The sequence below is a fragment of the Pseudophryne corroboree genome, chromosome 3 (genome assembly GCF_028390025.1).
Source record: "Pseudophryne corroboree isolate aPseCor3 chromosome 3, aPseCor3.hap2, whole genome shotgun sequence".
In the NCBI taxonomy this organism is placed as follows: Eukaryota; Metazoa; Chordata; class Amphibia; order Anura; family Myobatrachidae; genus Pseudophryne; species Pseudophryne corroboree.
In genome coordinates, this window is record NC_086446.1 from 104,886,351 (window position 1) to 104,913,099 (window position 26,749).

Below are 26,749 nucleotides of genomic sequence, written 5' to 3' on the forward strand. Positions count from 1 at the left end.
TAGATAGACCACGACATGACGGTATAGAATGTCTCTGAAGATCTCATTGACAAAATGCTGGAAGACAGCTGGAGCATTGCTCAATCCGAAGGGCATGACGAGGTACTCATAATGTCCGTCACGGGTGTTAAAGGCGGTCTTCCACTCGTCACCCTCACGGATCCGGATGAGATTGTATGCACCTCGCAAGTCCAGCTTTGTAAAGATGGTAGCTCCGCTAACTCTGTCAAAGAGCTCAGTAATCAGGGGTAAAGGATAACGGTTCTTGATGGTAATGTCGTTCAAACCTCTGTAGTCGATGCACGGCCGCAGACCACCATCTTTCTTTTTTACAAAAAAGAAGCCTGCGCCGGCTGGAGAAGAAGAAGGTCGAATGAACCCCTTTGCTAGGTTCTCTTTAATATATTCCTCCATAGAATGCGTCTCAGGCAGAGACAACGGATAAGTTCGGCCTCGAGGTGGAACCTTCCCTGGAACGAGATCAATCGGACAGTCCCATTCTCTATGAGGAGGAAGGATATCAGCAGAAGCTTTACTGAACACATCCGTGAAATCTTGATATGGAGGAGGTGGAACATCAGACGACCTGGGGGAGGAAGTACAGACAGGCAATACTTTAAACAAACATGTCTCAGCACAGGAGGAACCCCATGCCAGGATTTGCGTAGTCGTCCAATCAATTGTAGGATTGTGAAGACGGAGCCATGGAAGGCCCAGGACCACAGGATGTGTGGCTCTTGGAATCACTAAAAAAGAAATAAGTTCGGAATGAAGAACTCCCACTCTCAGACGAACTGGTAGAGTCCTTAAAGAAATAACTGCATCAAAAATTTTGCTGCCATCCACGGCAGTTAAAGAAATGGACGAAGGAAGTCTCTCGGTGGGTAGGGACCACCGTTTAACATAGGCTTCGGTAATAAAGTTCCCAGCTGCTCCGGAATCAAGGAGGGCAATGACGTTCCGATAACGTTGAGCAACTTGAAGCGAGACTGGGAGATTACAATCTTGAGGAGATGGAGAGGAGATCATTACTCCTAGCCGGCCCTCTCCTTGGCGAGCTAGGATTTGGAGTTTCCCGGACGTTTGGGACAGGCATTAATGGTGTGAGACGGAGCTGCACAATAGAGACAGAGAAACTCGGAGAGACGTCTTCGGCGCTCAGCAGGAGTTAAACGGGAACGGCCAAGTTGCATGGGCTCATCTTTAGATGGTGACAGTTGACGAGGAGGAGGAGCAGAAGATTTTGGAGCAGATGATCTTCCACGCTCAGTTGCTCTCTCTCTGAAACGTAAATCAACTTTCGTGCAGAGTGAGATTAGCTCATCTAACTTAGAAGGTAAGTCTCTGGTAGCTAACTCATCTTTAATACGCTCAGATAAGCCATGCCAGAATGCAGCATACAGGGCCTCGTCGTTCCATGCCAGTTCGGATGCCAGGATCTGGAACTGTATCAGATATTGTCCTACAGTACGTGACCCCTGGCGTAAACGGAGAATCTCGGATGAAGCTGAGGTTACCCGGCCTGGCTCGTCGAAGATGCGCCTGAATGTTGACACGAAGGCAGTGTAGGAAGATAGCAGGGTGTCGGACCTCTCCCATAATGGTGATGCCCAATCAAGGGCTGAGCCACTGAGAAGAGAAATAATGAAGGCAATTTTTGTACGGTCACTGGGAAAATTGCCAGGTTGTAGCTCAAACTGAATCTCACACTGGTTGAGAAATCCCCTGCAGAATCTTGGAGATCCGTCAAATTTTGCTGGCGTTGGAAGATGAAGACGTGGAGCAGAAATGGGTAAGGTGGGTGGGGTTATAGCTGGAGTCACTGTGGTTGACGCACCAGACGCGCCTGATCCACGGAGAGTTGTCTGAATCCCATCCAGCCGAGTAGAGAGAACCTGGAGACAGCAGATGATGTGGCCCTGTGCAGCCTCCTGATGTTCTAGTCGGGCTGCCAGTTCTTGCATCGGCCTGGCCGCTTGATCCTGGTCTCCGGCTGGATTCATTAGGTCAGTGCTTACTGTCACAACTGAGGGCCTGAGCTGACGGGAGGCAGCCTCAGTTGTAGGGGCTGAGATGTACCGGAACCTGGGAGGTTGTATCAGACCCCTGGACATGTAAGTAACATGAATAATAACTGCCCGAAGGCGTGACCACGACAACTTGGATAAAAGTCAATGATGTTTATTATGACAACTCCGCAACACAGCAGCAGTAAAAGAAAACGTAAAAGTCAGCAAAGAATAAATACAGTTCCTGGGTACTACAGGATGGCAGGAGCCACAGGGCACTGGTAGTGTGAGATAGTTCTTATGATCTTCTAGATGGAAAGTCCTTACCAGGCCCGACTGTAGCAATGGAGATAACCCAGGATTGTGCCAGCTGGTGTTCCAGGAAAAGCTGGGTTGCTGAAGATAAAACAGCTGCTGTGGATACTGGCTGGAACCAGACTGTTGTTAGCACGGAGTGGATACTGGCTGGAACCAGTTAAATAATAAATGAACTTGGGAGCGATGAAATATGAACTGAAATGTAGAACTTGAGAGCGGAGAAATAATAATACCGGTGGAGAGTGGTAAAGTGTAGAAAGGACACCGGCCCTTTAAGGGAAGCTGTACTCTGCTGGAAGCTGAGCTGGAAGCAGGTAATGTTGTAGCTGGAAACAGATGAATCCACAATGGATTGGAGAGTCAGGCTACACCGCAGGTGGAATGCTGGTGCGGGTCTCTATGGTGGAAGTCTTGAAACAGGAGCTGGAACCTGGAAGACAATCACAGGAGAGAGACAAACAGGAACTAGGTTTGACAACCAAAGCACTGACGCCTTCCTTGCTCAGGCACAGTGTATTTATACCTGCAGCAAGGAAGGGATTGGCTAGGCAATTATGCAGATTATCAATACTGAGAACAGATTGGTGGAAATGATCAGCTGACAGAATCCAAGATGGCTGCGCCCATGCAGACACTTGGAGGGAAGTTTGGTTTGTAATCCATGTGGTAATGAAAACAGTAATGGCGGCGCCGGCCACCGGAGACAGGAGGCGCCAGGCTGACAGATGCACATCCAACCACGCGGACACAGCGGAGGCCGCGGCTGACGTAATCGCCACTCAGACACTCTGCATGCAGAAGTTCAGGGACGGCGGCGGAGGCCGCGGGAGACGCCATGCCAGGTGTAATATGGCGTTTACTGTGACAGCGTCCCAGAGTGACAGGAGAGGATACAGGAATGTACACATCAGGATAACAGATGGGATCCGGTCCTGGAGCGCTGAGCCAGCCTTAGGAGGCATCTGATGGGTAAGAAATGGCGTCCAGATACCCGGATCGTGACAGTATATTTTCAATGCCCTGACAACGTCCAGCAACTTGGAATCTTCCAAATCGCTAGTAGCCGCAGGCACCACAATAGGCTGGTTCAGGTGAAACGCTGACACCACCTTAGGCAGAAACTGAGGACGCGTCCGCAGTTCTGCCCTGTCCGAATGGAAAATCAGATATGGGCTCTTATACGATAAAGCCGCCAATTCTGATACTCTCCTGGCTGAAGCCAGGGCCAGTAGCATGGTTACTTTCCATGTAAGATATTTCAAATCCACCGATTTGAGTGGCTCAAACCAATGGGATTTGAGAAAATCCAAAACTACATTCAGGTCCCACGGAGCCACTGGGGGCACAACCGGGGGCTGTATATGTAGTACTCCTTTTACAAAAGTCTGGACTTCAGGAACTGAAGCCAATTCTTTCTGGAAGAAAATCGACAGGGCCGAAATTTGAACCTTAATGGACCCCAATTTGAGGCCCATAGACAATCCTGTTTGCAGGAAATGTAGGAATCGACCCAGTTGAAATTCCTCCGTGGGGGCCTTCCTGGCCTCACACCACGCAACATATTTTCTCCAAATGCGGTGATAATGTTGTGCAGTCACCTCCTTCCTGGCTTTAACCAGTGTAGGAATGACCTCTTCTGGAATGCCTTTTTCCTTTAGAATTCGGCGTTCAACCGCCATGCCGTCAAACGCAGCCGCGGTAAGTCTTGGAATAGACACGGTCCCTGCTGAATCAGGTCCCGTCTTAGAGGTAGAGGCCACGGATTTTCCGTGAGCATCTCCTGAAGTTCCGGGTACCAAGTTCTTCTTGGCCAATCCGGAGCCACGAGTATCGTTCTTACTCCCCTTTGCCGTATAATTCTCAGTACTTTGGGTATGAGAGGCAGAGGAGGAAACACATACACTGACTGGTACACCCACGGTGTTACCAGAGCGTCCACAGCTATTGCCTGAGGGTCTCTTGACCTGGCGCAATACCTGTCCAGTTTTTTGTTGAGGCGAGACGCCATCATATCCACCTTTGGTTTTTCCCAACGGTTCACAATCATGTGGAAGACTTCTGGATGAAGTCCCCACTCTCCCGGGTGTAGATCGTGTCTGCTGAGGAAGTCTGCTTCCCAGTTGTCTACTCCCGGAATGAACACTGCTGACAGTGCTATCACATGATCTTCCGCCCAGCGAAGGATCCTTGCAGCTTCTGCCATTGCTCTCCTGCTTCTTGTGCCGCCCTGTCTGTTTACGTGGGCGACTGCCGTGATGTTGTCCGACTGGATCAACACCGGCTGACCCTGAAGCAGGGGTTTTGCCAGGCTTAGAGCATTGTAAATTGCTCTTAGCTCCAGTATATTTATATGAAGAGACATCTCCAGGCTTGACCATACTCCCTGGAAGTTTCTTCCCTGTGTGACCGCTCCCCAGCCTCTCAGACTGGCATCCGTGGTCACCAGGACCCAGTCCTGTATGCCAAATCTGCGGCCCTCTAACAGATGAGCACTCTGCAACCACCACAGAAGAGACACCCTTGTCCGTGGCGATAAGGTTATCCGCTGATGCATCTGCAGATGCGATCCGGACCATTTGTCCAGCAGATCCCACTGAAAAGTTCGTGCGTGGAATCTGCCGAATGGAATTGCTTCGTAAGAAGCCACCATCTTTCCCAGGACTCTTGTGCATTGATGCACAGACACTTTTCCTGGTTTTAGGAGGTTCCTGACAAGTTCGGATAACTCCTTGGCTTTCTCCTCCGGAAGAAACACCTTTTTCTGAACCGTGTCCAGAATCATTCCCAGGAACAGCAGACGTGTTGTCGGGGTCAACTGAGATTTTGGAAAATTCAGAATCCACCCGTGTTGTTGCAGCACTACTTGGGTTAGTGCTACTCCGTCCTCCAGCTGTTCTCTGGACCTTGCCCTTATCAGGAGATCGTCCAAGTAAGGGATAATTAATACGCCTCTTCTTCGCAGAAGAATCATCATTTCGGCCATTACCTTGGTAAAGACCCGAGGTGCCGTGGACAATCCAAACGGCAGCGTCTGAAACTGATAATGACAGTTTTGCACCACGAACCTGAGGTACCCTTGATGTGAAGGGCAAATTGGGACATGCAGGTAAGCATCCTTTATGTCCAGGGACACCATAAAGTCCCCTTCTTCCAGATTCGCTATCACTGCTCTGAGTGATTCCATCTTGAACTTGAATTTTTTGTATGTACAGGTTCAAAGATTTCAGATTTAGAATAGGTCTTACCGAGCCGTCCGGCTTCGGTACCACAAATAGCGTGGAGTAATACCCCTTTCCCTGTTGTAGGAGGGGTACCTTGACTATCACCTGCTGAGAAAACAGCTTGTGAATGGCTTCCAATACCGTCGCCCTGTCTGAGGGAGACGTTGGCAAAGCAGACTTTAGGAACCGGCGAGGGGGAGACTTCTCGAATTCCAACCTGTAACCCTGAGATACTACCTGCAGGATCCAAGGGTCCACCTGTGAGCAAGCCCACTGTGCGCTGAAATTCCTGAGTCGACCCCCCACCGCTCCTGAGTCCGCTTGTACAGCCCCAGCGTCATGCTGAGGGCTTTGCAGAACCCTGGGAGGGCTTCTGTTCCTGGGCAGGGGCTGCTTGCTGCCCTCTCTTACCCCTTCCTCTGCCCCGGGGCAGATATGACTGTCCTTTTGCCCTCTTGTTCTTATAGGACCGAAAGGACTGCGGCTGAAAAGACGGTGTCTTTTTCTGTTGGGAGGGGGTCTGAGGTAAAAAGGTGGATTTTCCGGCAGTTGCCGTGGCCACCAGATCCGATAGACCTACGCCAAATAATTCCTCCCCTTTATACGGCAATACTTCCATATGTCGTTTGGAATCCGCATCACCTGACCACTGTCGCGTCCATAAACTTCTTCTGGCAGATATGGACATCGCACTTACTCTCGATGCCAGAGTGCAAATATCCCTCTGAGCATCTCGCATATAAAGAAAAGCATCCTTTAATTGCTCTATAGTCAATAAAATACTGTCCCTATCCAGGGTATCAATATTTTCAGTCAGGGAATCCGACCAGACCACCCCAGCACTGCACATCCAGGCTGAGGCGATGGCTGGTCGCAGTATAACACCAGTATGTGTGTATATACTCTTTAGGGTAGTTTCCAGCCTCCTATCAGCTGGATCCTTGAGGGTGGCCGTATCAGGAGACGGTAACGCCACTTGTTTTGATAAGCGTGTGAGCGCCTTATCCACCCTAGGGGGTGTTTCCCAGCGCGCCCTAACCTCTGGCGGGAAAGGGTATAATGCCAATAACTTTTTTGAAATTAGCACTTTTCTATCTGGGTTAACCCACGCTTCATCACATACATCATTCAATTCCTCTGATTCAGGAAAAACTACAGGTAGTTTTTTCACCCCCCACATAATACCCCTTTTTGTGGTACTTGCAGTATCGGAGATATGCAAAGCCTCCTTCATTGCCGTGATCATATAACGTGTGGCTCTACTTGAAAATACGTTTGTTTCTTCACCGTCGACACTAGATTCAGTGTCCGTGTCTAGACCGACTGAGGTAAAGGGCGTTTTACAGCCCCTGACGGTGTCTGAGACGCCTGGGCAGGTACCAACTGGTTTTCCGGCCGTCTCATGTCGTCAACTGATTTTTGTAATGTGCTGACATTATCACGTAATTCCATAAACAAAGCCATCCATTCCGGTGTCGACTCCCTGGGGGGTGACATCACCATTACCGGCAATTGCTCTGCCTCCACACCAACATCGTCCTCATACATGTCGACACACACGTACCGACACACAGCAGACACACAGGGAATGCTCTTATCGAAGACAGGACCCCACTAGCCCTTTGGGGAGACAGAGGGAGAGTTTGCCAGCACACACCCAAGCGCTATAATATATATGGGAACAACCTTATATAAGTGTTGTATCCTTATAGCAGCTTAAATATATAAAATATCGCCATAAAAAGTGCCCCCCCTCTCTGTTTTACCCTGTTTCTGTAGTGCAGTGCAGGGGAGAGTCCTGGGAGCCTTCCTCACAGCGGAGCTGAGCAGGAAAATGGCGCTGTGTGCTGAGGAGAATAAGCCCCGCCCCCTATTCCGGCGGGCTTTTCTCCCGTAGTTTGTAATATCTGGCAGGGGTTAAATACATCCATATAGCCTCAAGGGCTATATGTGATGTATTTTTTTAGCCATAAAAGGTATTTACATTGCTGCCCAGGGCGCCCCCAGCAGCGCCCTGCACCCTCCGTGACCGTTGGTGAGAAGTGTGTGACAAACAATGGCGCACAGCTGCAGTGCTGTGCGCTACCTTCAAGAAGACTGAAGAGCCTTCTGCCGCCGGTTTCTGGACCTTCAATCTTCAGCATCTGCAAGGGGGGTCGGCGGCGCGGCTCCGGGACGAACCCCAGGGTGAGACCTGTGTTCCGACTCCCTCTGGAGCTAATGGTGTCCAGTAGCCTAAGAAGCCAATCCATCCTGCACGCAGGTGAGTTGAACTTCTCTCCCCTAAGTCCCTCGATGCAGTGAGCCTGTTGCCAGCAGGACTCACTGAAAATAATAAACCTAAAAACTTTTTCTAAGCAGCTCCTTAAGAGAGCCACCTAGATTGCACCCTGCTCAGACGGGCACAAAAACCTAACTGAGGCTTGGAGGAGGGTCATAGGGGGAGGAGCCAGTACACACCACCTGATCCTAAAGCTTTAGTTTTGTGCCCTGTCTCCTGCGGAGCCGCTAATCCCCATGGTCCTGACGGAGTCCCCAGCATCCACTTAGGACGTCAGAGAAAAAATATTTTTCAAGAAACCATCTACTCTTCTAACTGTGGCATCATTCAGTGAGGTAGATGGCAATGGTAAAATAGATTTACGCACAAGTCGCACGACGTGCATCTACTTTAGGAGGAAATTCTCTTTTTGAACAGTCCGTAGCTGGAAAAGGATAGTAAGAATCCTATTTTTTCTGAATCTTATACTTTTTATTGGGTGAAGCCCAAGGTCCTTCCATAATTTCCGTCATATCTTCTGACTCTGGAAGTTCAGTCCAAACTGTTTTTGGACGTTGAAACATAGGTGCTTTAGATTTTGACACTGCTTTGGCTGATTCCTCCAGAGATAGAACATGCTTCATGGCATCAATAAGCTCAGCTATATCCTCTGAGCTGAAAGCCTCCGACGGATCATCATATGGGGTATTTGAATACACTGTATCCTCATCTGTTGTATCATCTTGTGTAGTCTGTAACATGGATGTATCTACCCTGGTTTTACCCTGGCTACTTGTAGAAGCTGCTGGAACCAAACCATAAGGAAAAGGTTGTTTTTTTTTTTACAAATACTACACTTTCTGTGACTGAAAATCATCTATATAGATATAGAAGTGATATCAATCTGACCACAACCCGTGCACCTAAATTTAGGTTCAGAAACAATACTGACAAACGTATAAAAGTCAGCAATCACACTAGCAGTCAGTCACATGTTAAAAATTGTCATATGAGAATATAATCAACCACAAAAATACTTTTCTAGTATGTAGGAGTACAATTACTGTATCTCTGTTTTTAAACAGCTATTACAACAAGTTTTTCAGACATAATATGCAGAAAACAACAGTACTGTACAGGCCTCATATGCATTGTGTACAAAAATTAACTATTCGTACTAACAAGTAGATAGAATCTTAGTACTGTATAACCCTTACTTAGTATAGCGGGATACAGGGAGACTCACCCCACTTCCAAGATCGATCAATACACTCGAAAGACGCTGAGTGGATTCAGACGCTACTAGTGTACACTGCCGCTTCGGTAACTGATAACGGACACAGACGCTCAGTGAACGATGAGTGTATGCAGACGCTCCTGTCTGCGACCCGGTCTCGGCGGCAACTCTAGTGTACACAACCGCAGCGGCTTAAGCTGCGACCGAGTACCCTCGTGGTAGCGTCTGAGACGGAAGTGAAGTCATCAGTTCATGGACGGGAGACGCACGGAAACTGGTCATGAACTTGGGGGGAGGGACGACCAGGAGAGCGTCTGACTTCCCCTGCTGACATAAAACTCTAAGGATCGCGGCCTCAACCTAGTCCTGGCACCTATGATCCCTAAAGCATAGCGCTGGAGCACTTAAGAGTGGCGGCGCATCAACCACTGTTTGTAGTCTCCTCCAATACAGTGCGGCTGTGTCCGGAATCCCCTAGTAAGTGGAAACGATGCCTTACCTTCTCCCCATGCTCCGGCCACAGCCTGGTAACGTCTGCTGGACCTGCTAGAACATCCGTCACAGACGCCCGCCGAGACAGCACTAATACCCGAAGATAAGCGTTGTTGCGACCCGGTGGAGAGTTGTTGGAGAGACTCTTTCTAGCATGCGTTTAAGACGCTGTTAAGAAAGATCACTCAAACATAGCAAGACTATAAAAATAATAAAAGCTTAGGGCTGCTTTAACAGCAGCCCTGTGACCATGGTCCGGCTCCTGCCGCACCAAACAAAAAACTGATTTGACTGAGTCAGTGTGAGGGATTATATGGAGGAGCCCCAATGCATCCTGGGAGGCCAGAAAGCTTGTGACTATTTGGTGCCATTTCCGCTGTCGCTCCGGCATATCCCACTGTTATCCTGTGGATAACCTGTGGACCCAGCCGGAGAAGACACGGGTAAATGCGCGCTCCTTTAAACACGGGTAAATGAGCGGGGGCGCGCATTTACCCGTGTTTTTCCTTAGTGGAAAAGGGTCCCCCTGCAAATTCCCGGATCAAGTGATCCGGGAATCCTACCCGGGTAGCTTGCCGGGTTGAACACGTGTTCAACCCGGTAAGCTGTCTAGTGTGAACGGGAGCAGTGTCGAGGCGACACGGCTCCCGTTCACAGTGTATGGGAGGGCGGCGCTGGGAGATCATGTGATCTCCCAGCGCCGCCCCTGTCGCGTCACTAGCAGTGTCACCAACCCGGCAATATGAAAGGGGGCTGTAGCACGGGTCTCAGCCGTGTCAGGCGACACGGCTGCGACCCGTGCTACAGTGGAAAAGGGGTAGTAATAACACAGCACACAATTTTATCCAAGTTCTTATATAGCAGAAATAACAGTGGAAGTTCCCAGGAACCAGCACAAATAGGTAAGGAAGGGGACGTCCTATAACCTGACACCCAAGGAGTGAGGAGTAGGGGAGGCAGGAGCAGGTGTCTGTCTCTGTGCAGGTAGCAGTGCAGATAAGCAAAATAGCTGCATGTTGGAGTGGGAGGAAAGAGGAACCTTTGACGGGCAGCCGAAAATGGTGCTCAGCTACTTGGGCACCAAAATGAAACTGGCTTCTATTGGATGGGGGCGAGGTATAGGGGAGGAGGAGACTGTGTTTCCATCCAAAAGAGTTACCCTTTTGGTGCCCAGGACTCCTGTAGTTTCACTATACCCAAGGTCTCCACATGGCATGAATCATTTTCATCTTTTTTCACTGTCATAGTTATTAAAAGTGGAGGCACATTTGAAGTGTATTGAGCATCTTCAGACAGTCTTAAAAGATTTTGCATTAGCTTTACTCATCATTACAGACAAACAGACAGGTATACAGTAAAACAAGTCCCTACGACTCAGTAAAAAATGTAACTAAAGTGTGTATAAGCCAGAAGTGCAGTGCATGTGGTACACACTAAAATCAGTTAAATATGTGCTTCACAGAATTCCTACTAACACCCCTGCACCCTCCAGAGGTCGAGTATTGTAGGACCAAGCAAATTCCTGTAGAAAGAGCAGCTCCGGGGAGCAGGGCGGGCCGCGGAAGAAGCGGGTGCAGCCAGGCCGCAGCAGCAGAGGAAGCTGTCTGCAGCCAGTAGTGAAGGAGATGATGGTCTTAAAAGTCTAAACCTAGTGGATTATGGGCCTTATTCAGGTTTGTTAGCAAACCAAAAGAGCACACTAATGGACAAAACCATGTTGCACTGCAGGCCGGACAGATGTAACGTGCAGAGAGAGTTAGCTTTTATACAAATGAGAGTTAATCTGTTTTGTTGGGTCAATAATTATAATTCCTGTTTCCACAGACAGAAACCCTTAAAATATGCCTGTTTGGAAAAAGTGAGGGTTGAGAACCACCGCTAGATACACACTGCTCTAGACATCTAACGCCCTAACCACATCCAATGAATAAAAATACCCCTCTTCCTCTGTAGACAAATCCTGTTTAGAACCGTATGAGGCAATATCCTGATTTAAATGGCATTTAGAAACAACTTTGTGCCGAATGTTTTAACATCTGATTTGATAAAAGTGCAGTGGGATTTAAAGCGGCACTTTATTTAAAAGGACAAAACAACCTGGCAAACTCACTGAAACATCTGAGCTTTCAGTAAATCAGATGTTATTACATTTGGCTATTCATTTTGAAAAGATGTTCAATTCAAACAACAGTCCTGTCCTCATAAAAAGCCAAACTGGGAGAAACCCTATCCCAGCTTCCAGTTAGGATACTATCTTGGCTGTGGAAATGACCAAGATATAAATCACCACCAATAACAGAAGCTTCACATCCAATGACTCCAGTGTTTAAAACAGAGATTGGTCCAATGCTGCCAAAACAAAATTTAAGTTCCAAGGTAATAGAGGTGAACAGTAAGAAAAAAGGGCCACATCCAATAAGATTGCCAACCACTTCTTGAAGAGAACCAAAAATAAAGAAATCTGAACCTTCAAATAGTGCAGTTTAAAGCGGATATTCAAATCATCCTGTAAAATCAGGGACAAATGCGCTAGCTGAAAGCAGGGCCGTAACTAGGTATGGGCGAGAGGTGCATTGCACACAGCACAATGCACTGTGGGGCGGAAAAAAACAGGATTTCAATTGCCTACCGGTAAATCCTTTTCTCGTAGTCCATAAGGGATATTGGGGGAATCTAGTACAATGGGGTATAGACGGGGTGCAAAGGAGTCGGTGCACTTCAAATTTCTTCCAACTGGGTGTGCTGGCTCCTCCCCTCTATGCCCTCTCCCACAGGCAGTTACAGGTAAAACAGTGCCCGAATGAGAAAGGACATACTTGAGAGAAGGAACATAACGAGTGGTGAGATTCACACATCAGCACACCACTAACAGAATTGTAATGGGTAATAAAGTGCATGCGACATGCTTTTGCCAATAGGGATACATTTAATGAAGTCGATTTGTGTGTGAATTCAAAAGTATTTAGAACTTCAAATAGAAAATCACCCTGCAATTTTAAAATGAAACTCAAAATTGGCTTTTAAAAATGAGCTATTTGATAGAGAAATACGGTTGTCTATTTGGTGGGGATGTTGGTTCTATTGTGGATGATCTTAAATAGAATACAAATCGACATTTAACTAAATATATCCCCAAGAAACAGAAGTCTTCCAGACCCTATGAAAAGTCCTAGCCTACACTGACATTCTAGCTCTGATTATCACCTCTAAAATACTACATTTTCCTTAAGAACCAAGACTTCAATGCCACCATGTTAAAGCCAATGATGACAGGCCCAGATGGTAAAACAGTCCCAAGATATCAGGTCATCTCGAAAATGTCTGTGCACCACAGCTGTTTTGATTAATCAGGTGCCACCAATGGCGTCCGAACCCCTTCTTTTTCTAGCCTAGCTTTTCCAGAATGCAGAGAAACATTGCCACCAAAGGAAATAGATCAATCAGATGGCAATACCATGGAACCCAAAGGGCATCATCCCCAAGGAACGACTACGAATCTCAGGTCCTTAGGCAGAATTACTCCATCTTGTGTATGACCCAGGACTCCATTTCTACTAGAACTTGCTTGAAGCGGTCCGGAAGAAGAGACCAGTCACCGGGATGCAGGTCGCGTCTGCTTTTGTAGGCGGTCTACCAGTTTTCCACACCTCAAATGAACACACCCAAGAAAGCTGGTACAATCTGCTCTGCGCATCACACGTTCCTGCTGCTTTCTGCTATTGCAAGTGATCGCTATGTGCCTTCCTTATGGATTAATGACACCATAGTAATATTCTTAGACTGAACCCTTACAAGTCTTTGTATAGGTAGAAAGTTAGCATTGCTAATAATCTTGTATGAGTCTGCAATCATTAATGCCTACAAAAAATTCTAAAGTGAATGACCAATTGATGTAAGGCAAAATGTCAATCATTTATATAAAAGAATCGACTGTTGTTAAAAATGATGCTATAACATTGGAATGTAAAGACAGTATGAACTCAGTGATGCAAAAGGAAGAGTGAGGGGGCAATGATTAGAGATGGCTACTGACTATTTGAAATCATCGATGGTCTATAACCAATGGTGAATACTTTTACCATCAATGGAGAAAAAATAAGAATTTACTTACCGATAATTCTATTTCTCATAGTCCGTAGTGGATGCTGGGAACTCCGTAAGGACCATGGGGAATAGCGGCTCCGCAGGAGACTGGGCACAAAAAGTAAAAGCTTTAGACTAGCTGGTGTGCACTGGCTCCTCCCCCTATGACCCTCCTCCAAGCCTCAGTTAAGATACTGTGCCCGGACGAGCGTACATAATAAGGAAGGATCTTGAATCCCGGGTAAGACTCACACCAGCCACACCAATCACACCGTACAACTCGTGATCTGAACCCAGTTAACAGTATGATAACCGTAGGAGCCTCTGAAAAGATGGCTTCCAACAATAAACAACCCGATTTGTTTGTAACAATAACTATATACAAGTATTGCAGACAATCCGCACTTGGGATGGGCGCCCAGCATCCACTACGGACTATGAGAAATAGAATTATCGGTAAGTAAATTCTTATTTTCTCTGACGTCCTAGTGGATGCTGGGAACTCCGTAAGGACCATGGGGATTATACCAAAGCTCCCAAACGGGCGGGAGAGTGCGGATGACTCTGCAGCACCGAATGAGAGAACTCCAGGTCCTCCTCAGCCAGGGTATCAAATTTGTAGAATTTAGCAAACGTGTTTGCCCCTGACCAAGTAGCTGCTCGGCAAAGTTGTAAAGCCGAGACCCCTCGGGCAGCCGCCCAAGATGAGCCCACCTTCCTTGTGGAATGGGCTTTTACAGATTTTGGCTGTGGCAGGCCTGCCACAGAATGTGCAAGTTGAATTGTACTACAAATCCAACGAGCAATCGTCTGCTTAGAAGCAGGAGCACCCAGCTTGTTGGGTGCATACAGTATAAACAGCGAGTCAGATTTTCTGACTCCAGCCGTCCTGGAAACATATTTTCAGGGCCCTGACTACGTCCAGCAACTTGGAGTCCTCCAAGTCCCTAGTAGCCACAGGTACCACAATAGGTTGATTCATGTGAAACGCTGAAACCACCTTAGGGAGAAATTGAGGATGAGTCCTCAATTCCGCCCTATCCGAATGAAATATCAGGTAAGGGCTTTTATAGGATAAAGCCGCCAATTCTGATACGCGCCTGGCTGAAGCCAGGGCCAACAGCATTACCACTTTCCATGTGAGATATTTCAAATCCACTGTGGCAAGTGGTTCAAACCAATGTGATTTTAGGAACCCTAAAACTACATTGAGATCCCAAGGTGCCACTGGAGGCACAAAAGGAGGCTGTATATGCAGTACCCCTTTGACAAACGTCTGAACTTCAGGCACTGAAGCCAGTTCTTTCTGGAAGAAGATCGACAGGGCCGAGATTTGAACCTTAATGGATCCTAATTTTAGGCCCATAGACAATCCTGCTTGCAGGAAATGTAGGAAACGACCCAGTTGAAATTCCTCCGTAGGGGCCTTCTTGGCCTCACACCACGCAACATATTTTCGCCAAATGCGATGATAATGTTTTGCAGTTACATCCTTCCTGGCCTTGATCAGGGTAGGGATGACTTCATCTGGAATGCCTTTTTCCTTCAGGATCCGGCGTTCAACCGCCATGCCGTCAAACGCAGCCGCGGTAAGTCTTGGAATAGACAAGGTCCCTGCTGGAGCAGGTCCTTCCTTAGAGGTAGAGGCCACGGGTCCTCCGTGAGCATCTCTTGCAGCTCCGGGTACCAAGTTCTTCTTGGCCAATCCGGAGCCACGAGTATCGTTCTTACTCTTCTCCTTCTTATGATTCTCAGTACTTTTGGTATGAGAGGAAGAGGAGGGAACACATATACCGACTGGAACACCCACGGAGTTACCAGAGCGTCCACCGCTATTGCCTGAGGGTCCCTTGACCTGGCGCAATATCTGTCCAGTTTCTTGTTGAGACGGGACGCCATCATGTCCACCTTTGGTTTTTCCCAACGGTTTACAATCACTTGGAAGACTTCTGGATGAAGTCCCCACTCCCCCGGGTGGAGGTCGTGTCTGCTGAGGAAGTCTGCTTCCCAGTTGTCCACTCCCGGAATGAACACAGCTGACAGTGCTATCACATGATTTTCCGCCCAGCGGAGAATCCTTGCAGCTTCTGCCATTGCCCTCCTGCTTCTTGTGCCGCCCTGTCTGTTTACGTGGGCGACAGCCGTGATGTTGTCCGACTGGATCAATACCGGTTGACCCTGAAGCAGAGGCCTTGCTTGACTTAGGGCATTGTAAATGGCCCTTAGCTCTAGGATATTTATGTGAAGAGACGTTTCCATGCTTGACCACAAGTCCTGGAAATTTCTTCCCTGTGTGACTGCTCCCCAGCCTCTCAGGCTGGCATCCGTGGTTACCAGCATCCAATCCTGAATGCCGAATCTGCGGCCCTCTAGAAGATGAGCCTTCTGTAACCACCACAGGAGAGATACCCTTGTCCTTGGAGATAGGGTTATCCGCTGATGCATCTGAAGATGCGATCCGAACCATTTGTCCAGCAGATCCCACTGAAAAGTTCTTGCATGGAATCTTCCGAATGGAATCGCTTCGTAAGAAGCCACCATTTTTCCCAGGACTCTCGTGCACTGATGCACTGACACTTGTCCTGGTTTTAGGAGGTTCCTGACTAGCTCGGATAACTCCCTGGCCTTCTCCTCCGGGAGAAACACCTTTTTCTGGACTGTGTCCAGAATCATCCCTAGGAACAGTAGACGTGTTGTTGGAATCAGCTGTGATTTTGGGATATTTAGAATCCACCCGTGCTGACGTAGCACTACCTGAGATAGTGCTACTCCGACCTCTAACTGTTCCCTGGACCTTGCCCTTATCAGGAGATCGTCCAAGTAAGGGATAATTAATACGCCTTTTCTTCGAAGAAGAATCATCATTTCGGCCATTACCTTGGTAAAGACCCGTGGTGCCGTGGACAATCCAAACGGCAGCGTCTGAAACTGATAATGACAGTTTTGTATCACAAACCTGAGGTACCCTTGGTGAGAAGGGTAGATTGGGACATGGAGATAAGCATCCTTGATGTCTAGAGATACCATATAGTCCCCTTCTTCCAGGTTCGCTATCACTGCTCTGAGTGACTCCATCTTGAATTTGAACCTTTTTATGTAAGTGTTCAAAGATTTTAGATTTAAAATCGGTCTCACCGAGCCGTCCGGCTTCGGTACCACAAACAGCGTGGAATAATACCCCCTTCCCTGTTGTAGGAGGGGTACCTTGATTATCACCTGCTGGGAATACAGCTTGTGAATAGCTTCCAATACTGCCTCCCTGTCGGAGGGAGACGTTGGTAGAGCAGACTTCAGGAACCGGCAAGGGGGAGACGTCTCGAATTCCAATTTGTACCCCTGCGATACTACCTGCAGGGTCCAGGGGTCCACTTGCGAGTGAGCCCACTGCGCGCTGAAATTCTTGAGACGGCCCCCCACCGTGCCCGAGTCTGCTTGCAGAGCCCCAGCGTCATGCTGAGGACTTGGCAGAAGCGGGGGAAGGCTTCTGCTCCTGGGAAGAGGCTGCATGGTGCAGTCTTTTTCCCCTTCCTCTGCCCCGGGGCAGGAACGAGCGGCCTTTTTCCCTCTTGCCCTTATAGGGACGAAAGGACTGGGTTTGAAAAGACGGTGTCTTTTTCTGCTGAGAGGTGACCTGGGGTAAAAAGGTGGATTTTCCAGCCGTTGCCGTGGCCACCAGGTCCGATAGACCGACCCCAAATAACTCCTCCCCTTTATACGGCAATACTTCCATATGTCGTTTGGAATCCGCATCACCTGACCACTGTCGCGTCCATAACGTTCTTCTGGCAGAAATGGACATCGCACTTACTCTAGATGCCAGGGTGCAAATATCCCTCTGTGCATCTCGCATATATAGTAATGCATCCTTTAAATGCTCTATAGTTAATAATATACTGTCCCTATCCAGGGTATCAATATTTTCAGTCAGGGAATCCGACCAAGCCACTCCAGCGCTGCACATCCAAGGCTGAGGCGATCGCTGGTCGCAGTATAACACCGGTATGTGTGTATATACCTTTTAAGATATTTTCCAGCCTTCTATCAGCTGGTTCCTTGAGAGCGGCCGTATCAGGAGACAGTAACGCCACTTGTTTTGATAAGCGTGTGAGCGCCTTATCTACCCTAGGGGGTGTTTCCCAACGTGCCCTAACCTCTGGCGGGAAAGGGTATAGTGCCAATAATTTATTAGAAATCAGCAGTTTTTTATCGGGGGAAACCCACGCTTTATCACACACCTCATTTAATTCATCTGACTCAGGAAAAACCACTGGTAGTTTTTTCACACCCCACATAATACCCTTTTTTGTGGTACTTGTAGTGTCAGAAATGTTCAATGCCTCCTTCATTGCCGTGATCATGTAACGTGTGGCCCTACTGGACATTACGTTTGTCTCGTCACCGTCGACACTGGATTCAGTATCCGTGTCAGGGTCTGTGTCGACCATCTGAGGTAACGGGCGTTTTAGCGCCCCTGACGGTGTCTGAGACGCCTGAACAGGCACTAATTGATTTGTCGGCTGTCTCATGTCGTCAACAGTTTTTTGCAAAGTGCTGACATTGTCACGTAATTTTTTAATTACTACCATCCAGTCAGGTGTCGACTCCCTAGGGGGTGACATCACTAACACAGGCAATTGCTCTGCTTCCACATCATTTTCCTCCTCATACATGTCGACACAATCGTACCGACATCCAGCACACACACAGGGAATGCTCTGATAGAGGACAGGACCCCACTAGCCCTTTGGGGAGACAGAGGGAGAGTTTGCCAGCACACACCAGAGCGCTATATATATACAGGGATAACCTTATATAAGTGTTACTCCCTGTTATAGCTGCTGTATTTATATATTAGCTGCCAATAGTGCCCCCCTCTCTGTTTTACCCTGTTTCTGTAGTGCAGGACTGCAGGGGAGAGTCAGGGAGCCGTCCTTCCAGCGGAGCTGTGAAAGAAAATGGCGCTTGTGTGCTGAGGAGAAAGGCTCCGCCCCCTTCACGGCGGCCTTTTCTCCCGCTTTTTTCAGGAAACTGGCAGGGGATAAATGCATCCATATAGCCCAGGAGCTATATGTGATGCATTTTTTTTAGCCATATAAGGTTTTTATATCGTTTTTATTGCGTCTCAGGGCGCTCCCCCCCAGCGCCCTGCACCCTCAGTGACCGGAGTGTGAAGTGTGCTGAGAGCAATGGCGCACAGCTGCAGTGCTGTGCGCTACCTTATTTGAAGACAGGAACGTCTTCTGCCGCCGCTTTCTCCGGACCTCTTCGCTCTTCTGGCTCTGTAAGGGGGCCGGCGGCGCGGCTCCGGGACCCATCCAGGCTGAACCTGTGATCGTCCCTCTGGAGCTAATGTCCAGTAGCCAAGAAGCCCAATCCACTCTGCAGTCAGGTGAGTTCGCTTCTTCTCCCCTTAGTCCCACGATGCAGTGAGCCTGTTGCCAGCAGGACTCACTGAAAATAAAAAACCTATTTAAACTTTTACTTCTAAGCAGCTCAGGAGAGCCACCTAGCTTGCACCCTTCTCGTTCGGGCACAAAAATCTAACTGAGGCTTGGAGGAGGGTCATAGGGGGAGGAGCCAGTGCACACCAGCTAGTCTAAAGCTTTTACTTTTTGTGCCCAGTCTCCTGCGGAGCCGCTATTCCCCATGGTCCTTACGGAGTTCCCAGCATCCACTAGGACGTCAGAGAAACAGATAGTTTCGCCATTGATGGTATAGAACTACTGATTTTTTTTTTTTTGCCAAGTGTCGGGACATGGAGCTTAACTCTGCCCCTGACACCCACAATGCCCTGCCCTCAGGCTCTGCTTGGCCCACAGATCATTTAACACTAGTGCAGGGGTACCCGTAGATGGATAAAACCATTGATGGTTTCCTTACAGGTGGCATTATGCCATCGATTTTATCCATCAATGGTAACATCGATGGGTAACCCACCAATGGCCATCTGTAGCAGTGATAAGAAACGGCGAAGGAGGGGAAAAGGAAAGGTGGGGAAGAGAGAGAAAGGAGTGGGGAAAAAGTGTCAGGGGGTTAGACAGAGTGAGGGAGAAGAAGAAATAAAAAAATCGAAGGGGAGTGGATACAGAGAATAAATTAAAGGTAGGCAACACAGGGTATTACAGCTAGTACTTTGTAATGCACAAAGAATCATAGAAAGAACTTTTAAATATGACAATTTTCTTAATCAATAGTTAATCAATTTCCACATTTACTTATATGGAAATAAAAAAACTTGTTCCTTCATTATTTTAAACTTCTATCTTATTTGTGTTTCCATCTAAGGAGATTTGGACAGACAGTGACTATACAGTATAACCTAAAGGAAAAAAAAGGAGTTATGATTAAACTTACCGTTGTTAACTCATTTACAGTGTTGATATATTTTATTTCTTCTTTGAGGTCCATGGGATCCACAGGGCTCATTCTTAACCTGGTGGAGACCAGAAATGACACTGAACAAAAAGCTTGTGAGCCTTCCAAGATGCACTGGGCTACTCCACCTTTATTCCACACACCCTTGCTAAGGCACTTCAATTTTGGTAACAAGCCCGAAGGCAGGAGCTGGAGAGAAGAGAGAGAAGAAAGGATGGTACACACAGGAAAAACACTCTCACACAGAGGAGAAGGGAGCTGGTGACCGGAAAAGTAACCCCTGAAGCCGGGTGTGTCAGGGTGGGCGGCCTATGGATCCAATGGACCTCAAAGAAACAGTAAACAAAGGTAAGTTTTACCATAACTCCTCTTTTCTTCATCGGGGGTCAATGGTCCCTAAAGGGTTAATTATAATCTTTGGGAAGTCCCTTCGCAGTTGTAACAGGGAGGAAACGCTCCTAAGCTGAAAGAAGGACATTGCTGCCAAAGGTTGCATCCTTAGAGACAAACTTATCAAAAGGCATAGAACCTAAGAAACGTATGGGCAGTAGACCACATAGCTGCCTTGCAGAGTTGTTCAGCGGATGCACCATGGAAGGCTGCCTATCAAGGACCTGCAGAGCAAGTAGAGTGAGCAGAGACTGTACTTTGAACAGGTAGATCCACTTGTATATAAGCCTGTGAAATGGCCATGCAGAGCCAAAGTGCCAACGTTTGTTTCTTGGCTGGCCAGACCCACTTGTGGAATCCATAAAGGATGAATAAAGAATGGGTCTTCGTAAGGGAACCAGTGCAGTCCACGTAGATCTGGAGAACACGGACCACATCTAACAATGCTTCCCCCTGTGAGAGGCCGGGTTTCTGAAAGGCCAGTACCAGTGTGTTTGTTAATATGGAACTTAGATACTACCTTAGGTAGGTTTCCTTTTCTTGTTCTAAGGACCGCCCAGTCCTGGTGAAAAATTAAGAATGGTGAGCGACATGAGAGAGCTCCTAAGTCTGAGACCCTGCGACTGCCAGAAGAGGGTCTTTGCGGTTAACCACTCGAGGTCTACTGACTCCAAAGGTTCGAAAGGGGGCCGGGATAAGGCCTGTAGAACCAAAGACAAATCCCACAGAGCCACCGGAGGAACAAATGGAGGTTGTATTCGTAGTACCCCCTGAAGGTAGGTGCATACATCTGGTAAGGGAGACAGACTCTTCTGAATCAGAAGGACAAGGCCGAGACCTGAACCTTCAGAGAAGCCAGACCAAGACCCATGGCTAGGCCCGCCTGTAAGAAGCCTGACAGCCGAGGGATCCTGAGAACTTTAGGATCGTAGTCACGGTGAGCAGACCACTGGAAGTAGAAGTGCCATATCTGGTAATATATGTGGGCTGAGGCTGGATTGCGAGCCTGAAGCATAGTCTGAACTACCGCACTGGAGAAGCCATTTTCCCTAAAGAAGGAAGTCTCAAGTGCCATGCCAAATGTCGGGATGGAGACAGGGCCCCTGAGAGAGCAGGTCTGGCCAAAGAGGTAGAGGGAAGGGCTTGTCTAAGGTGAGATCCTTCAGATCTGTGAACCAATGGCGTCTAGGCCATGGATGAGCGTGCTGCCGTCCTCCCTGAATTTGCGCAGTACTCTGGGAAGGAGAGATACTGTAAGGAAGAGATATGCCAGAGGGAAGATCCATTGAAATGTGAGTGCGTCCACGAAGGTCGCTTCTGGATTGCTTGTCCTGGCCCCGTACACTGGAACCTTGTGGTTGTGTCTGGAGGCCATGAGATCCACAGCTGACAAACCCCATTTGCGTACCAGGATTTGAAAGACGTCTGGGTGGAGATAACACTCTCTGGTGTGGACATCCTGGCGACTGAGAAAGTCCACCTCCCAGTTGAAGAATTCTGGAATGAAGATGGCTGGAAGATGGATTAGTGCCCAGGAGAGAATCCGAGACACTTCCTGCATGGCTGCCATACTTCGAGTGCCGCCTTGCCGATTCATGTAGACCACTGCCTTGGCATTGTCCGACTGGACTTGCACTGGCGAACCTTGGAGGTCTTTAGCCTTTTGGATGAGCCCTGTAAACCACTCACAGCTCTAGTACACTGATCGGGAACATCCTTTCTGTTGTGGACCAACAGCCCTGAAAGGAGTGACTGCCTGTGACTTGTCCCCACCAGAGACCAACGGCCCTGAAAGAAGTGACTGCCTGTGACTTGTCCCCACCGGAGACTTGCGACCGTGGTGAGTAGTGTCCAGTGTGGAATTCAGAAAGATCAGCCCTCGTCCAGGTTGGACATGTGAAGCCACCATGCAAGGGATTAACAAACCTCTTATGTGAGAATTAGGGTCTGGGACTTGGTGTGTGTTGATAGGCCGTTCGATATGGAGCAAACCGGTGGAATCGTTGGTGGCAGGGTGCTATAGGTACATGCAGGTACGCATCCTGGATGTCCAGGGAAATCACAATCTCCAGATCGCATTGCTATACAATGGAGAGGAGAGTTTCCATGCGGAACTTGGGTACTCTAAGGTATTTGTTCAGCAGTTTATGATTCAGACCCATTTGGTTTCTAAACCAAAAACAATGTAGAATAGAACCCTTAACCCTGTTAATGTTCTGGCACAGGGATGACCACTTCAGACTGCAGTAAGGAGTGAATGACTCCCTGCAATGACTGTGCTTTGCCAGGGTCCGGTGACGGAGTCGTAGGGAAGTACTGTCTGGGAGGATGCCTCAGGAATGAGAGCGTACCCATGAGACACCACTTCTTGGACCCAGGAGTTGGTTGTGATAAGTGCAACATCAAGAGCAGCTTCGCCAATGTAATAAGCCGCATCTCTCATGTTGGCAATAATGGATAACTGAGCTGTGGAAAGATCAGATGTGAAACTGCGTTCTAGGTCATCAGTCCATGTTTCAATGGCCTTAGCGACCCACACTGTGGCCGTAGCTGGCCTGGCAGTAGCTCCTGTAAAGGAGCACACTGACTTTAGACACGCATCCAGTTATCTATCCGGCAGTTTCTTAAGTGAGGATGCAGTAGGGATAGGTAGGATGGAACTTTTGAGTAAGTGTGTCAAATGAGTATCCTCAATAGGTGGGTTTTCCCACTGTGCACAATCCTCTGTGGGTAACAGGTAAAAAGAGCAGAGTCTCCTAGGTATGTTCAGTGTGTCCAGCTCCATGAGGACACCGAAAAAAAAACTGAAGTGCCGGAGCATAGGGGCAGGGTATGATAGGGGAATAGCGATAGGCGAATAGCCCAGTGCATTCTGGGATGTTCACAAGCTTATTGTTTGGCGTCAGTTCCGGTCTCCACCAGCCATCATACCCAAGGTTAAGAATTAACCCTGTGGGGACCATGACCCCAAAGAAGATAGCACCTTGTAATCAGCAATGTATTACGGAACGTTTTACTCACATTGCTTTCTAAGGTTAATGCTCTCAACCTCCTCCTTTTTAAGTCCAACCAACAGAAGCATGGGGCTTATTGGACGGATGCATTTACTATAGTCCATCAGCAGCTTGTACACTTCATGGGCCTTGTCCCATCCCGGACAGATGATCACTGCATAGGGCTGAAATAAGAAATGTATGCACTTCAATAATCCGTATCTTTGATATGTGTAGCTTAGAAGGAGAAAATCTCCTGAAAGCAGTTTCACATATTCATATGCAGATAAATCTTATATATACACACACAAACACTTAAAAGAGAATATATATATATATATATATATATATATATATATATATATATATATATAAAAAATATAAATTCTAGAAGAGTCAGAACTTGCATATAAAGACTAACACAAACATTAACATAAATTATTATAGATATTAAATTAAGAGTGAACCAATATTTCTGTGATGTATATAAAAGCACACAAGAGGCTCAGGCACTTCTACAGTAACAGAACTATAACTATGTATGTATGTATGTATATATATATATATATATATACACATACACACAGTTTTCGCTTGATATAGTACAGTCTCATTGATTCCATTTCAAATAGTCAAAGTGTAAAAGTATTTACACGGTTGTGTGAATGAGGACCAGAGACATGATGTTAACAAATATTTTTGAGAATGTAACTGTTGATGAAAGGAATGCTTTGTATTCTCTGTGCAATGATGAGGATTTTGTTAAACACCCTGCCGATAAGGGTGGGATGATTGTGCTACAAGATCTTGCTATGACACTAAGATTGTTAATCGGTTGTCTGTTTCTTGTCATATAAAAAACAAAACTGAACTATAATCCATTGTTGAGATTGAAACCAAGGTGGATAGAATTACTGATGAAGGTGTATTTAATGGTTGGTTTGATGTTCAGCTGGAAAACGGTTTGATAATTGTCTATCCATGTTGTTCAGTGATTTACATACTCCTAAAATACACACATTTGTTTGGACACCTGGGTGTCCAATTATATCTGCTTGAAAATCAATACTTCAACCAATGCACAATATTTGGATGGTTATTTACAGTTGTTTATGTCACGAATTCCTACATATTTGAGAGACACTAATGATTTTATTGATAAACAGAATACTCTTGGAGAGATGCCTTTTGGTTTTCTGTTGGACTCGGTTGATGCTGGATCCCTATATACCATCATCCCACAGGATGATGGAAGAGAGTCATCAAGGGTTTAACAGATTAATGTCAAGATGCCACCAGTAGAATTTCTCTTAAACTTTTGAGATGTGTTTTAGAATATAATCACTTTAAGTATAATGATTAATATTTTATAGCAGTGTCAGAGCACAGCTATGGGCTCAAATGTCGCACCAATTTATGCAAATATTTGTATACATTTTTCTGAACAGACCTATCTCTTCCCAAAATATGGTGATATGATCTTTTATTTTAGAAGATTAATTATATTTTCATGATTTGGTTGGGTACAGAAACTAGTTTTGGTGAGATGATTAATGAGTTCAATATGTTTCCTTCATCTGTTAAAGTCACGTACCATGTCAGTCCTGACCGTGTTAATTTTTTTTATTTGACTGTTTAAGAAATGGACTATGGGGATAATTCCAAGTTGATCACAGCAGGAAATTTGTTAGCAAAACCATGTGCACTGCAGGGGAGGCAAATTTAACATGTTCAGAGAGAGTTAGATTTGGGTGTGGTGTGTTCAATCTGCAATCTAATTTGCAGTGTAAAAATAAAGCAGCCAGTATTTACCCTGCACAGAAACAAAATAACCCACCCACATCTAACTCTTTCTGCACATGTTATATCTGCCTCCCCTGCAGTGCACATGGTTTTGCCCAACTGCTAACAAAATTCCTGCTGCGATCAGCTTGGAATTACCACCATTGTTAGCAACACCAGTCTTTAGAAAGAATACAGATCGTAATACATTATGGTTATCTTCAAATCATCATCCTGTCCTCCTTAAATCCAGTCTTCCTCTCTCCCAATTTCTAAGCGTTCTAAGGAACAATTGTAAAAGCTGAGTTGGCTGAGATTCAACTGAAAATCCATTTTATACAACGTGGATTTTTTAATAAGGTGATAAAGACTTGCCTTTGGGAATGCCAGAAATAAGTTTTGGCAGATGAACGCTACTGTTTGAGCAAAATTAACTGATAAATTGCGTGATGACATAACATTTACTAGTGAATATGACACACATGCCACCTGTGTCAGTAAAGCTATAGCAAGGAACGGCCGTGTTGTAAGCTAAGACATAACCTGGTCCCAATCTTAAAATTCTTCTGATGAGACCCACATTATACAAATTACCTACCAAAAGAAAGAAACGCAAGTGGGTATGAAAATTGGTAGTACTGGCAAATCTATTACGATTAAAGTTTGACCTGTACAAGTGACTTATTTATAAATTGTGCATCAGCAAACAGATGCGTCCTTCCTCACCTAGTCCCAGGACATAATGAGTTGCAGCACACAGGGCACATGAGAGCCACCAGATCCTGTGCGACTTGCCCAGCGCAGAGCGTCTAATCCCCCATGTGTGCGACTGCAGTTGTATCTGTAATAGTTTGTTACAGTGATTTCCAGGAAAACACTGTAATGTAGCAATTTGTATACAGGTACAGCTGCAGTCGCACACAGAATATAAACATGCTGCATATCATTTTAATCAGCAAAGGCTGCTTGCGAGTATTATTCGCTTTCTGGGGGGAAACATGCTCAGCGTTAGTAAACGTACTCACGACTAGGTGCGATTAGAAGGGCTGTTTAACGTGACTGCCGAGACAATGAAGGAGAAAACATCTTTATGTATACTTCCTGAGGAAGTCCTAGACTGCTGTCACAAAGAACTAAACTCGTTGAAAGAACTGTACTCCTCCATGCGTTGCAGTAATCAGATAAGCACATTATATTTAAGAAATTGTACCAGTCCAATACCTATTTATTTGTTTTTGTGTAATAAATGTGTTAAACATATTACACTATCAGGGTTTATTCCCTTTTGGGAGTTCTTTTAAGTATAACTTGGAGGTTTAAAGTCCTCAGATGTAAATATAGGACAACAATACTCCCAACCGTGTATATGGTTGCAACTCCTAAAGGGTATATATACTAGCTTTCACTCATTTTTTTATTGATCGTTTTGTCTTTGTCCAATGCTGTTGGGCTTTTTGGGTTAATTGGCACAATTTGTGTAGCACTGTCTCACACTGGGTTCCTTTTGGTGAGCTCTAATTGCTTGAGCGCTAAAACTTTCCTGCATCATTGTTTGTTCATAAGAGCACAAGTCACTTTATTTATCACAA

The 26,749-nt window shown here is 46.6% G+C and overlaps 1 protein-coding gene across 4 annotated transcripts in view; it reads right to left on the reverse strand.

The window, feature by feature from the left end:
- The window catches only part of TDRD12 (tudor domain containing 12), a 614,823-nt gene that overhangs the window by 220,489 nt on the left and 367,585 nt on the right, over positions 1-26,749 (reverse strand). For all 4 annotated transcript variants that reach the window (XM_063958365.1, XM_063958363.1, XM_063958366.1 and 1 more), the window contains one exon: positions 23,407-23,563. In XM_063958365.1, the coding sequence (XP_063814435.1) occupies positions 23,407-23,563 (157 nt within the window). The remainder of the gene's footprint in view (positions 1-23,406; positions 23,564-26,749) is intronic.